Here is a 13,629-nt window from a genome sequence, read left to right on the forward strand (position 1 = left end):
TCAGCCGGGACCCTAGGTAGCCCCCAAAGTGCAAGGGCTGGCTGCAGTCTGTGAGTCTTGCTAGAGATCCATGGGGGCACCTGAGCCTCCATGAGGGGGTCTGCCTTTGGCCTTGGTGGCACTGTGTCCTAGTGGTGACCTCACTCCTCCTGAGCCTCTGCTCAGCCCAGGACCTATCACTCCACAGCACAGGGGCCAACAGCCGCCAGTCGGGACCCTGGCCCTTTCCCCCAAGGCACCTGTGCGCTTGGGTCCCCAGAGAAAACCCAGAGCAAGCGAGAGTATGCAGTAAATATTTATAATCAACTGAAAACGAAACACAACAAGAAACTCCATCGCTGGATGGGACACAGATCGAAGCTTTGAGGAGCGGGGCAGGGTGACTCCGCCGCCCCATCTTTTGGCAATAAATAAAGCTTAGGAAACTTGAAACCTTGGCCGTTTGAGTTTTGTGTAAGTCTCAAACACTGCTGACTCCTGGCGGCTCTTTGGATGCTGCGGCTACAGTGCGGGCGGCCCACTCACATGCGCAGGGTGGGTGCTGTCACGGGGTGGGGGTGGGGCGGCGGGAGGAGCCGTCCGGGGCCGGGGTGGCTGCGGTGGCGGCAGTGGGCATGGTTATTGCTTGGAGGGGGCTTGGACTGCCGCGAACACACAACACAGTGAGGTAAACGGCTTCGGGGAGTCGGTGGCAGCGGCCGGTCCACTCATCACCCATCCTGTGTCCTGTGGTCCGTGTCCCAGTGGGCTAGGGCGCATGCGCCCTGACAAGGACCCCCCAGTTCGTGCAGACCAAACCTCGATTTAATTGGTCCTGGGAGGAGAGTTCTGCGCATGCGTCTCACGCAGTCAGACCTTGTTGTCCTTCCAGGACGCAGGCCCCGCCACCACCCGGAGGCCAAGGTGTCTGAACCTGGTCCTCGGTCCCTCCAGACGAGCCAGGGTCCTCGAGCCTCGGAATGCGGCAGGGATCCAGCAAAGTGCCCGAAGGGGGCCGTGCACGTGCGTCCCGGGGCGGTGTGCTTGCGCGTGAGGCCCCGCGGTGCAGCGCGTGGGCACGCGGACGTCGTGCCCCCGATATGTCCAGCTGCTGAGGCCCTGTGCGTGCCGGGGGAGCTGGAGAGTGGCTGCAGGGCTTAGGCCGGGCTGTGGTCCGGGGACGTGGGCGCGGCGGCAGCGGCGGCCAGCGTGGGGGCCGCGGAAACGGGCTGGGGGAGGCGCGGCGGGAAGAGTCTGTCCTCGAGGCTGGCTGCCAACTTGTCCAGCATCGACCCCGGGGGCCCGGTGCACAGACCTGAGCCCGAGCAGCCACCGCCGGGCTCCTCCTCTATGGCGGGGATGGCGGGCGCCGCAGGAACGGCTGGGTCGTCGCCCGCGCGGCTGTCGGGCGGGCAGTCGACGCTGTCGCCTCGACGCAGGGGCGCGCGCATGGGGTGGTCACCCCCAGGTGGGGCAGGGGGCGCTGGGCGCGCGCCGGGGTCGCTGTGCTGCCGGCCACGTTGCCACTGCTTGCGCGCGTGAGGGTGCGGGTGCGCGCGTGCACGGTGGCGCGCAGCGGCGGGCGGAGTGTCGTCGAAATGCGGGTCGTGGCGCAAGAACTCGTGGAAGAGCGCGTCCGTCTTCTCGTCCACGCTGTAGTCTCGGCGCGGGGCGCGGCGGGGCCAGGCGCGCGGGCTGCGGGGCTGCACCGGTGCCTCGGCCAGGGCCCCCTCGAAGCTGCCCCCCACGGTCGCCGTGGGGCCCGCACTGGTAAAGGAGGAGCGCTTCTCGGGTGCACTGGGAGGCCCGTCATCGCCCGCACCGCGCCCCTCGATGCTGGCATAGCCACTGTCCATCTGCAGCAGCTTGCGCGGCCCGCCCGCCTCGCTGTCCGCAGGCCGCGGCGTGGGCGGGGGCGAGGGCGGTGGGAAAGCGGGCGCGGTGCCCCCGGAGCCCGAGCTGTCGCCGCTTCGCACGGAGTCACGATCGTTGCTGCTCTGATCCGAGGCGGTGGCCGCGTGCAGCTCCAGCGAGGCGCGCAGGCTCCAGATGTCGCGGTAGATGGTCTGGGCCTGCTCTGGGCCTGCGTCCCGCTCGCCATCTGAGTCCTGCCGCTGCTGCTCGGGCCCCGTAACAACGCCGCCGCCGCCGCCGCCATGCTCTGGGGGGTATTCGGGGCTCACTCCTCCCACGGCGCCTGCCTCCTCCTCCACCTCTAGCCTGCAAGCCAGGCCGCAGCGTCAGAAGGCCACAGGCCCCCCGCATCCCCTCCTCAGCCACCTGCGTGGCGGGGGAGGGCGGGCACGGATGGGGACCCTCCGGGCTTCAAAGCCCTGTGGAAGGCGTGTTTTTGAAAATGCTGCCTGTCTTCTTTGCAGGGGATGCTTTCTGGGTAACCCCGAGTTCTCCTGCAGCCTGCTTTTCAACCAAGGTGTCCCCACACAGCGTGTGACCCAAGTGCCCGGGGACGCTGCAGGTGGCTGGCTTCTCACCCAGGAAGAGCGACACTTTCCTCCCACCTTCTTCCTAACTTCTGTGTCGCAGGGGTGGGAGGAGGGACAGACCAGGTGGAGTCCAGCTGGGCCACCACCTGGGGTGACTGGATCCGCCACTCAACACCTTCGAGGGTTGATGAGGAACCACAAGGGGGATACACAATCCAGGGGGTCAGGAGGTCCCCACTGGTAGGAACTCGGCCCTGCTCCCTGAGTCCCCACCCCACCCACTGGGCCCTGAGTCTCAGGACTGCTGCCCTCCGGCTGGGGGAGGGGTCCTGCCAGCTGACAAGGTCACTGGTTTCTCAGGAGCATGGGCAAGCGGGAGAGGGTCTCTCAGGCCTTGGACTCCACCGCGAAGCGGCCCTACCCGGGCAGGCACAGAGCCCCAGCAGCCCTGCCTGAGCAGGCGTCCAGTCCTGGGTACCTGGGCGCCTTCGTCTGGGGCCCCGCCCTCCCCTCGCCCCTTACCCAGTCTCCCCCTGCTGCCCTCCTCTGGTCCACAGTGGGGAGAAGGCCCCAGCAAGGCGGCCTCCAGGAGGGGCGGTGGCACCTGCGGGACGCAGCCGCCCGTCCGCAGGGCAGGGAGGGCGGCCCCTGGGCCACCGAGCAGGGGCGGGGTGGGGCAAGGGCCCCCAGGCCCACCCCTAGTACCTCTATCTACTGAAAAATACCTGCCGAGAGCGGGGGGCGGGCTGGCAGGGCCGGCCAGGAAGGGGCGGGGGGGCGGGCAGGCCACGGGGGCGCCCGCGCTGGCGATGTACTGGATGAAGTCCACGTGGGGGGCGTCCCCCTCCTGCTCCGCGCTCTCGCTGGCGGCCCGCTGCCGCTGGAAGTGGTGGCGCTTGGGGGAGCCTGTGGGGACGGGGGAGGGACGCACGTCAGCCCGCCCGGCCCCGCCCCCACCTGGGCCCGCCCGCACCAGCCTGGGCCCCTGCGCCGGGGCCAGGAGCCCCCCGCAACCACGGGGGCCTGGAAGAATCCAGCAAGAAGGCCTCTGCAAGAGGGAGGACAGCCGACCAGCAACAGGTTCGGGCGCTCCCGCGCCTGCACTTGACTGTAGTTGCCCTCAGAATCGCAGACTGACTCTTCGGGACGAGGCGCCCCCCCTCCGCCAGCTAGGAGCACCTGTGCCAGACTCAGTCCTCCCTTCCCGGTGCCGGCCTCAGCTCAGGGGCGTGCTCCGTCACTGGCCATGCACCGCCCCTCCCTCTCGGACAGGACTTGTCCCCTCTCTCTGCCTCTCTTGGCACCGGGACCCGCCATCCCCTTCACAGGACAGCAGGCGCGTGTGTGGCCCGGCCTGGCCCGGCCACTGAGCTCCCGGGAGCAGGGCTGGCTACAGCTCTCGGTCTCCACAGCCCCGCCCGGCCCTCTGCAGAGCGGAAGGGGTGCCAGCACACATTCAGGGGTGGCCGAGTGGGCCCCCACCTGTGGTTGTGACTCAGGTCTGCTGGTACTCAGCCACGCTCGCTCCCACGGCCAGCACGGTGCCTGCCCACCGCTGCGGGCAGACGCTCTGACGGCAGAGCCCGTGCCATTCCCGCTCTCGCAGGCGCCGCCCAGAGGCGGCCCGGGGTGCCCCGTTCCGGCTCTCACGCCTTGGGGCAGAAGCCGGGACGCCTCAGGAGCAGAGACCCAACCCCAGGTTCCGCGTGTTACACGCAGGGGCTACCTAGGCAGGGTCCCTGACCCTCACTCCCCTCCAGGGGCCACAGCTCACCTCTCGTGTCCAGACTGGATGCCCGCTGGCTGGGCTCCAGCTTCCACTTCTTGACCTTGAAGTAGGGGCTGGACCCGTCCAGGCTGGCGTGGCGCCTCAGGCGGGTGAAGAACCGCAGGACCGGGCCCGCCCCGGACCCTGGGCCCACTTCCCCGGGCCCCACCACGGCCCCCGGCCCACCAGGCTTCGTGCTCCTGGGACCCGCATCCAGCTGGGAGGGAAGAGGAAGTCTCAGGCGGGAAGGCCCCCTCCCCACGGCTCCCCGCCCGTCACTCAGGCCAAGTACAGAGGGGGAACAGGGAGCTCGCTCCACCCCACCCCACCCCCGACCCTGTCTGAGGCTCCCAGGGGCTCGGCCAGGCCCTGGACAGGAACCGTCCGTGGACAGCGGGAGGCCACAGGCCGACCTGTCCTGGAGTGGAACCAGACTGGGGGTGGGGAAAGCACACGGGGTTAGGGATGCGGGGGGCCCTCACCGAGGTGCTTTCCCCGGAGTCACTGGATGCGGACGGGCTGATCTCGAAGTCGGCAGGGCCCGCGGCTGGGCTGTAGGGGTCACCTGGCAGGGCGGAGCTGGGGCCCACGGAGCGGCCAGTGAGGGCCTTCCCCGGGGGCTGCGGGACAGACCAGGGTGGGGGAGGAAGCAGTGACAGGTCAAAGAGCATGGGTGGATGAGGGGTTGTCTGGGACCAGCCCCCCTCCGTGTGCCCCAGCCAGCCCCCCGCCCTGTCCTGAGATGAGGGTCCAGGCCCAGAGAGCAAGACAGACCACCTGCCAGGGGCGGGGGGATGGGGGGCGGTTCTGCGCACCCGGCCCCGGTCAGGCTGCCACCTTCTCCATGCTCACCTGGAATATGGCAAGGCTGGCCTTGGGGGTGGCGGCAGGGTGAGGCACGGTGGTAACGCTGGCCTCGCCCGGGTCACACTCGTGGATGGTGACAATCTTGAGGGGCGGCAGGTGCAGGTGGGTGAGGCGAGCATTCTTCAGGTGGTGGAAGTCGCCCTCTGTCAGGGTGTACCTGTGCCGGGCATACCTGCCCATCACTGCGCAGCCTGGCCCCATGCTCCACTGTGCTGTGGCCACACTGCCCACCCTGCCGGGTCTGCAGCGAGGGTGTGGGTACGCGCAGGCACTCGGCAAAGGCCAGAAGGGCCCAGACCACCCAGTGGTGGCGGCCTCCTGGGGTCCACTTACCTGCGGCCCTTGTCCTGCGCCTTCCGGCTCTGCTCGAACAGAGCTGCCTCGTTGAAGGACACGCGCCGAGCGGTGGAGCTGGTGGACAGGAAGCGCTCGGTCTCGGCGTCCTGGCCCTCGGGGTCCTCCCCCCTCAATTCGGGGTCTGCGAGGAGAGCCGGGAGAGGGTGGGCCGTGCCTGGTGCCGGCAGTCTTTGGGCAGGGCCGGCCCGGGAGGGAGCGCGGGGGGCCCCGACTGACCGCCAGGGACTGCGCGGGAGGTGGGCGGGCACTCGCTCATCCGCTCACACACTCACTCGCTCAGCACGCGCCTGCGAGCACCTACGCGTGGGCTTTAAGGAAACAGAGATGAGTCGGAATCGAGCTGCGCCCAGTCTGGTGGGGGAGACAGACAGACACAGACGGTCAGGCGGCCGACAGGGACGGGCTTGAGGCCCAGGGGCGGGCAGGGGGCGGGGCCCAGCGGGGGGGCGGGGCCGGGCAGGACCTCACCTTGGGCCGGGTGGGTGCCGTTGTCCAGGTAGGTGGTGGTGGTCTTCTCTGCGTCCTCCGTGGCTCTGGGACAGGACAGAAGTATGGCAAGGTGGGCTGGCGGGCAGCGTCCGAGCTCACAGGAGCCCGCCTGCGGGGCCCTGGGCCCTGCGCAGACACGCCGTGCACCCGTCACCCCAAACACCGCTGCCCCTCACACATGCGCGGTGTACCTGCTCCTCGCGGGCACACACCTGTTGAAGTGCCTGTGGACCTCCCAGCAGCGCCTGCACAGGAGCAGCACGCCGGACAGCACCACCAGCGTGCCGCCCACGAAGACCGACATCACCACCACCAGCAGCGCGTAGTTGTCCAGGATGGGCTCGGGCTCCGCCTGCGGGGCGCCAGGCGTCAGGTCCTGCTGTGGACTCTGGTGGCCCCGACCGAGCACCCGCCCTCCCCAGCCCCATCACTCACAGTGGGGCGGCCCGTGGTGTTGTCCCACGTCGTGGCCAGGGGGGGCGTAGTGGCGGTGGTGGCCGTGGCCATCGTGGCCGTGGGCTGCATCTTGAGGTGAGGAGGAGGAGGGGCCTGAGGGGGCAGGGCCTGCTCAGCTCCTGCTCCCCATCCCGCCTTCCTCCACATCCCACATCAGAGCAGGAGCCCACACAGGGCAGTGACTCACAAAGGTGGGGGGGGGACCCGAGGCAGCCCCCCCACCCTCATAGATCAGGGCCCAGCGGGAACCTCCATCTCCCCATCTTTAAGATGGAGATGTGTGTGCGTATCAACTCCCTCCCCAGCCGGTGGGGCCGGCCGGGCAAGGTAGTTCTGGGCTGGGAACCCTGCCCAGGAAAGAGGAAGCACCCCTGGGAGAAATGGGGAAACTGAGGCCATCAGCTCACGCCTGTGAGACCGCAAGGCGCTCCCTGCCTGCCCCGCCACTGGAGAGGGAGGGGCCGTCCCGGCCCCGGGAGACTGGCTCTAGGCTAGCGATGACCGGGTAGATAGGGCTGCCCACCCGGGGCCAGGCCAGAGGAGCTGGGCACTGGGACTCCAGGGTCGCGACCCGGGAGCTAAAGTCCTCCCCTTCTCTGCCGAGCGCTAGTGGGAGTGAAAAGGCCAAAGAAGGCGAATCTGTTCCCAGCCCTGAAGAATCCGGTTCCCATGGCGACTGAGCTAGCAGGCCGAGCTGGGGGAGGGGGAGCGGGTTGCCAGGGAGCACTGGGGAGGGGAGGGGCGAGGCGGGGCGGGGGAGGGAGGCCTCCTGCAGGGGCGGCTGGAGCGGGCCCTGGGCGGCAAGATGGCTGCTGTGCGCCTGCCTCCCCGCGCGCGGTGCCCAGCCTGCGGCCGGGCGCCCCTGCCAGCAGCCTCCTCCAGCCCGGGCTGGCCGGCCTCCACGCCTGCCTTGCTCTGGGGGGAAACAGGCTGGGGAGGGGCTCGGCACTAGGGTAAGGGACTGCCTGGACATTGCACCTGACCCGCCTCCCTGGGGGAGGGACGGGGGCGCACTCCTGGGGAGCAGAGCCTGAGGCCGGGATAACCAGCAGCCTTGAGTCGGCTCCGCGCGCGCGCGGTCCTTCCCCAAGGCAGAGGAAAGCCTGTGCACAGGCTCCAGCGTCCCAACCCTCTCGGGCTTTGACCCCACGCGACAGCGGGGGAAAACTGAGGACCAGAGAAGGGGAGGTTGGTGGCGAAAGCCAGGTGTCCTCAGCGTTCGGGGTCAGAAGCTGGCCGCGCCTACCCCGTATCCTCCGGGGGAGGGCGCGTGTATGTAGGTCGGAAAACGAGTCCAGGCTGGAGGGAGAAGAGGCAGGGGCGCAGGGACATGACAGGAGACCGGGAAAGATGGCAGGAGGCGCAGGGGGAAGAGAGGTGGACTCTCGCGGGTAGGCGGGGACCGGGGCCGAGGGCGGAGGTTCCCCACGGGCCAGCCCCTGAGGTCCAGCCGCGCTTCGGCTGCCCAGGCTCGTTCGCCACCGCGCCTCCATCTAACCCTGGCGGCGGGGACGGAGAGCCGAGGAGAGGCAGAGGGCCGGCCCCCAGGCACAGCTCAACCTCCGGCAGAGCCAGGAGGCGTAGACGCCATCGCTCTCGCCGGATCTCGCTGCGGGAAACTGAGGCCCGAGAAGGGCGCAGGCGGGAGTCCCTTTTCGGGCCGCCGAAGGGGGCGGGCGCAGAGCCCCGCAGGTTGGCCCTCACGTCCGCCCCGGCTCCTCCGCTCCCTCCCTCGGGCCTCGCGGGGAAGGGACGGTGGTCTCGAGCCAGGGCGGGCCCCGGAGCCGGCCGCAGTCCTGGGCTACGCAGCCCTGGCCTGCCCCCCGCCCGCCCCGGTGCAGCCCCGGGCCCGCCGCGCCTACCTCAGCGCCGGGACGCGCGGCCCATGGGCGGCGGGCGGGCGGCGGCGAAGCGCTCCCGGCTGGCTCCAGCGCTCGGTAGCCGCTGAGCAGGAGAAGAATTTATGAATGGAGGGCCCAGCGCGCGGGGGAGGCAGGCGCGAGAGGAGGGGCCGCACACGTGACCGCGTTGGCGGCTAGCCAGCTCCCACCCGCTCGGTGCCGCCGGGTCCCCGGCCGGCCGCCCCCGCCGTTCTTGTCGCCGCGTCTGGCTCGGTCCGCGCCGGCCACCACCTCCCCTTCCCTTCCGGCGGGGGCGGGGGGCGGAGCCTGCGCTCCCGGGCGCCCCCTCCCCATGCGGAGCCGTTGATCTCCGCCCCCGGCCCCTGCTGCACGACTCTTCGACCCTTCCCGGGGTCCTGAAGTGTGTGTGTAGGGGGGGGCGGTCTCAGGGTGCACGACTCCCCCAAGTCGGGGGCCCTGGGGTGCATAGACGCCGCTTCCTTCGCTTTGCCCAATCTGGAAGCTCTCAGGGTGCACAGCCCCGGGGGTCGGGCACATTTCCCGCTTTTCTTCCCTCTGCCGACGGCACGATCAGGGTTCCCCGAGCGCCCCGCCCTGTTGGGACAAGCAAAGAGAAAACCACCTGTGCTGAGTGCCACCGGGGCCCGCCCAGCGCCCCGACGTCAGGACCGAAGCTGCGCCCCCTGCCCTCTTTGGGACAGACAATCCTGCATCGTTCACCTAGATGCGTAGACCACCAACCTGCCCCCATTCTGGTCCTGGTATCGCCCCAGCCATACCCCACGGTGGCACCCCTCCTCCTCCAGGAAGGCGCATCCTGCTCGGTGATGCCCGAGGCCCAGTTCAGCCTCCAGGCCTTGGCACTTGCACTTGCTCGACTGCGAGAGCCCCTCCCTCACCCCCTCGAGGCTTCCCAACCTGCAAAGGCCCCGGCAGCTCCCCTTGGCTCCCGACCTCTGCTAACGTTGCCCCCCCTCACACACCCCCTCCATTTCTGTCCCATGCTGCACTTGGTTCCCATTGTAGCCCTCTCATCTGCCGGTGTGCTGTGACCCTACGCATCCCCGACCCCGCGACACGGGGCAGCTCATTCACAGCCGGGTCCCCAGGTGCAGCACAGGGCTGGACCCCTGGAGGAAACGTGTTTGTCCCGTGCATGGAAGGGTGACACCACTGAAGAAAGGTGAGGTGCAGCCACTTGGGTAAATACCCAGGAAAGCTTGTTCTAGTCCTGTGCAAAGGTCCTGAGGTGGGAAGGTGTGTTTGCAGAAGCTCGAGGCATTGGACAGAGCAGGGGAAACCATCTTGTGTGGCTCCCGGTTGGGGAATGACACGCTGCCCCTGGCTGTGCGTGCGTGTGTGGAGAAAGCACCCGCAGTGAGGCCCAGGGGAGAGGCGGGGGCCATCCCAGCCAGTGACAGGAGCGGAGCTGGGTGGATAGGCTTTGCCAGTGAGTCCGCCAGAGAATTCCAGGATGATCCAGATTTTGGGACCTGGGTAACAAACAAGTGATGCCCTTACTCACGGGCCACTCTAGAGTGGGGACTGGAGCGAAGTCCAATGAATGAGTATGAGGAACCAATTAGACAGGTCAGGCCTCCATATGGGTCCAGGGGGCCGGGAGAGGTCGGGCTGCACACGGGACACACCCAACTCGTGAGTAGGACTTCCCTCTGTACACACTCCAGTGGCATCATGCCCAGGGCACTGGGACTGATGCCCTGAGTGTCCCTCACAGCGCTGGCACGGAGGGGTCTCCTTCGGCCTGGATGCTGAGAGGCAGGGGCCCGGCTACAGGTCCTGTCCGGACCCTGCAAAGAGCTATGGCACACGCGGCTCCTGGGGTTAGGGAGCCTCTGCAGTCACTGCGTCTCTGACCACCTGCCCGGCCCCGAGCCTTGGTGTCACACATCCTCCCCTGCGCCCTGCACCCCTCCGCTCCTCAGGCAAGGCCCTTCCGGTCTAGCCCGGACTCCGCGTTTTCCCTGAATACAAGCTGAGAGCCAGGTACTGGGGCCCAAACTGCGTGCGTGAGCGCGGGGGCGGAGCAGTGACGTCAGCCCAGCGAGCGAGGCTGCGCAAGCCGCGGTGACGTCTGCAGAGCCGGGCCGCCCGCGCACGCGCTCCTGCGTCAGCGGCGGGCGGGGGCGACGGCTGGGCGGGGACGCGACAAGAGCATCTCTGGGCACGGGTCGCCCTCTCCTGGTCCTCGTGGGGATTGCAGCCGAGCCGTGCCCGCACCCCCAGGCGCTGGCCCGCGCTGGCCCCTTCGTCTGCGGTGCTGTTTCTGGGACTTCCCTGCACCTGTCCTAATTGCAGCCTGCCCCATACCGTACCGAACCACCCCCAACTCTGCGGCTCCTTTTTTAGTGTTTGTCACCTCCTAACACTGGGTCGAGATGACTTGCTTATTACGTTGAATGTCTGTAAAACGCCCACACCATCCCGCACCAGAGGCGGAATCCTGATATTTCTCTGATGTCTCTCCAGTCCCTGGCACGCAATGGGCGCCCCTCAAATCCTGAATTCAACCAAACTGTCTCCTCCGCGAAGGCTTCTGGTCTTCCCCATGCAGAATCGTCTAATCTACCCTCCACCAGACCCGCGGACTGGGCGCTGGGGCCGGAAGAACTACAACCCCCAGCACGCCGCGCGCCGGAGCCGCCGTGCGTCGCGGTCCGCGCGTGCGTCCTCGTTTGAAACCGTTCTCCCAGACATACCCGCGCGTCGTCCTCCTCGCCCTCCAGGCCGCCAGCACTCGGCAGGAATCCGGCCACCGCTGTCCACCTGCTGCCCCCATGCTGCCCGCTTCGCTGCTCCGCCGCCCCGGCCTGGGTCGCCTGATGCGCCAGGCCCGCGCCTACGCCGAGGCCGCCGCCGCCCCGGCCCCCGCCGCGGGCCCGGGACAGATGTCCTTTACCTTCGCCTCGCCCACACAGGTGCGAATGCCATTCCGGACCCCGGACTCGCGCCCCTTCCCCGTGTGGTCCGGGTCTGAGCTCCCCCAACCCCATTCCGGACCCCGGATCCTAGTCCTCCAACCCGCAGGCCGCCGACCCTTCCTCGGGACTCCAGACCCGTGCCCTTCCCCCCATATGGTCAGGGTCTGAGCCCCGCAACCTCCCGAGCCCTGGAATCTGACACCCACAGTTGGGACCTGCGCGTCGAGCCCGCATTGCCCCTCGCCGCAGGCAGCTTTCCGGAGGTGAGCGCCTTTTCGGTGCCTCTCCCTGCAGCACCTTCTCGGAGCTCTTCCAGCTTCGGCCTGAAGGGATCGGCTGGCCGTTTAAACCTCCTTTAGCAGGTGACAGCTCTGAGACCCGGCCCCAAGACCAAAACTCAAGCGTTGGCCCCAGCGCATTTCACTGCAGGGGAGACCGAGTCGAGTCCCCGATGATGTGGGCCTGGCTTGCAGTGACCCATTCCTTCAATGACTTCAGGTTTTCTTCAATGGCGCCAACGTCCGGCAGGTGGATGTGCCCACGCAGACGGGGGCCTTTGGTATCTTGGCGGCCCACGTGCCCACCCTGCAGGTCCTGCGGCCAGGGTTGGTCGTTGTCCACGCTGAAGACGGCACCACCTCCAAATACTTCGGTGAGTGCAGCAGGAGGGCAGAGGGACAGGGATGGGAAAGGACAAATGTCCCATCTCGCTTGCCTGGGCAAGAACGACAAAGGCCTGTAGGCCTCCAGGGCACAGTGGGAAGCAGGCCAGAAGCACCCCACGACCCCCCAGCTCCAGAGTGGCTGTGGTTAGTAGCCTGTAGGGGTTTGGGGGAGGGAGACATTCCTGAAGGGAAGTAAAGCCTTACTAGGGAGGGAACAGTTCAGAAGAGGGGGACACTTGTGCAAGGGGAAGTGAGCCCTGTCCATCCCCAACGCTGTGGCCCAGGCTGCTGCTCACCCCGACCCTGCTTCCGCTGATGGGTGGAGGGAAGGGGTTGTGTCCCCACGTCCAGCCCCCAGCAGATTTTTGTGGTGGCCCCCTGGTCCCTTGTGTCCTCTCCAAGTGCCCATCCCCTACACGGGACCCCAGACCCCGATGGGGCCACTGTCCTGGCCCCGGGACCGATGGCTTCCTTCATGCCTTGACGCGGAGGTCCCGCCCCCACCCGCAGTGAGCAGTGGCTCTGTCACAGTGAACGCCGACTCGTCAGTGCAGTTACTGGCTGAAGAGGCTGTGACGCTGGACATGCTGGACCTGGGGGTGAGTGTCTGAGGGGAAACCGAGGCACCGAGCAGGCAGCAGGGTCCAAGAGCTCGTGGCTTTGGGGGTGGAGGGGCAGGTACCAGGCCGGGGACGCCACTTGACCGTCGTCCAACCCCTCGCCACTGCAGGCGGCCAAGGCAAACTTGGAGAAGGCACAGGCGGAGCTGTCGGGAGCGGCGGACGAGGCTGCCCGGGCTGAGATCCAGATCCGCATCGAGGCCAGCGAGGCGCTGGTGAAAGCCCTGGAGTAGGCGACTGCTCCCCTCACTCTCTCGGGAACGGGGCTCAGAGCCTGTGAGGGGGTGCTCTGGGCTGGGAGAGCCGGCTCGCTGGGGTTCACTGTGACTGGGGGTGAGGACAACCCATCTGGGGGGGGCCATCCTTTCAAGGAGACCAGCAGGAGGCAGTGCAGTGCCATCTCTGCTCTTGGGGTGACAGACACCCCCGGGGCTCACCTCTCGCCTCCCAAGGCCCTGCCAGCGTGACCTGCTGCCCCCGCTTCCGTTCCTGCAGACTGCAGCAGTGACCTGTCCCCAGCTGCTGCTTCCAGATAGCCCGGCCCTGGTCACACCCCATTAAAGACCAGGGTCCCACTCGTGTGTGTGACTTTGTCTCTGCCAGGGGTGGTGGGTTCGGCACCCTGGGGCCCTGTGTCTCCTGTGAGGTAGGGCAGCAGCCTTGGGGGTGGCCCACAGTAAATGGGAGTGGGGGGGGCACAGGCGGTGGGCGGAGGGCTCAGGGCTGGTCTTCACTCTAAGAGGATGGGAGGGAGAGCGGTCATTGGCCAGGCGTGGGGACAGCAGGTTAGGGGATGGTGTCTGTGGCTCCTGGGCCAGCCTGAGCTACTGGACAGACACCTGGCGTCTTGTTGGGTTTCAGCCGGTGACGCCTGCCCTGTGAGCTCCTGGCCCTGCCCCAGCCAGGCTGGGAAGGGGCGGGTCCTGCCTGCTCCCACAGAGTTCCCTCCCTTGAGCTGGCCTGGCCTGTGGGTGGCCCTGGTTGGCTGGGTGCCCAATCCCCAGTGGTGTTGGCACCTCCTTGGCACCCAGGCGCCTGGGCCAGCCCCTGATGGGGCGGGGCATCTGGGCGTGGCCAGCCCGGGTCTTGGTTGGCTTCAGCGCTGGCCCACCTCCTCCCTTTTGCAGCCCAGATTGGGATCTCCTTGCTCTCCCCAGGCCTGAGTGGGGCCAGCAGGGGA

General features: G+C 68.1%; 3 protein-coding genes across 3 annotated transcripts; 1 reads left to right on the forward strand and 2 right to left on the reverse strand.

Moving 5' to 3' along the window:
* Positions 1-282: 282 nt before the first annotated feature.
* On the reverse strand, positions 283-2,218 carry LOC107500927 (voltage-dependent calcium channel beta subunit-associated regulatory protein-like). The gene has a single exon (XM_036234227.1). The coding sequence runs from the start codon at positions 1,833-1,835 to the stop codon at positions 1,137-1,139; it is 699 nt and encodes a 232-aa protein (XP_036090120.1). The 5' UTR covers positions 1,836-2,218; the 3' UTR covers positions 283-1,136.
* LOC107500924 (CACN subunit beta associated regulatory protein) lies at positions 2,137-7,084 on the reverse strand. The gene is given in 9 exon segments (XM_016126648.2): positions 2,137-3,096; positions 3,099-3,329; positions 4,198-4,408; positions 4,674-4,811; positions 5,044-5,215; positions 5,392-5,536; positions 5,884-5,948; positions 6,117-6,256; positions 6,340-7,084. Coding segments are annotated over 9 exon segments (1,425 nt in total). The 5' UTR covers positions 6,508-7,084; the 3' UTR covers positions 2,137-2,941.
* A 3,372-nt stretch (positions 7,085-10,456) lies between these two features.
* Positions 10,457-13,025, forward strand: ATP5F1D (ATP synthase F1 subunit delta). Its single transcript, XM_016126650.2, has 4 exons — positions 10,457-11,161; positions 11,663-11,816; positions 12,340-12,428; positions 12,560-13,025. The coding sequence occupies exons 1-4, from the start codon at positions 11,021-11,023 to the stop codon at positions 12,680-12,682; spliced, it is 507 nt and encodes a 168-aa protein (XP_015982136.1). The 5' UTR covers positions 10,457-11,020; the 3' UTR covers positions 12,683-13,025.
* The last annotated feature ends 604 nt before the right edge of the window (positions 13,026-13,629 follow it).

The sequence above is a fragment of the Rousettus aegyptiacus genome, unplaced genomic scaffold (assembly GCF_014176215.1).
Source record: "Rousettus aegyptiacus isolate mRouAeg1 unplaced genomic scaffold, mRouAeg1.p scaffold_m13_p_16, whole genome shotgun sequence".
In the NCBI taxonomy this organism is placed as follows: domain Eukaryota; kingdom Metazoa; phylum Chordata; class Mammalia; order Chiroptera; family Pteropodidae; genus Rousettus; species Rousettus aegyptiacus.

What these genes read in the sequence shown, in the direction of transcription:
- LOC107500927 (XM_036234227.1), bottom strand. Translation starts at nt 1,835, where the DNA reads ATGGACAGTGGCTATGCCAGCATCGAGGGGCGCGGTGCGGGCGATGAC.
- ATP5F1D (XM_016126650.2), top strand. Translation starts at nt 11,021, where the DNA reads ATGCTGCCCGCTTCGCTGCTCCGCCGCCCCGGCCTGGGTCGCCTGATG. An exon ending in CCTTCGCCTCGCCCACACAG is followed by an intron (nt 11,162 to 11,662) that starts GTGCGAATGCCA and finishes CAATGACTTCAG; the next exon opens with GTTTTCTTCAATGGCGCCAA. An exon ending in TGGACATGCTGGACCTGGGG is followed by an intron (nt 12,429 to 12,559) that starts GTGAGTGTCTGA and finishes TCGCCACTGCAG; the next exon opens with GCGGCCAAGGCAAACTTGGA.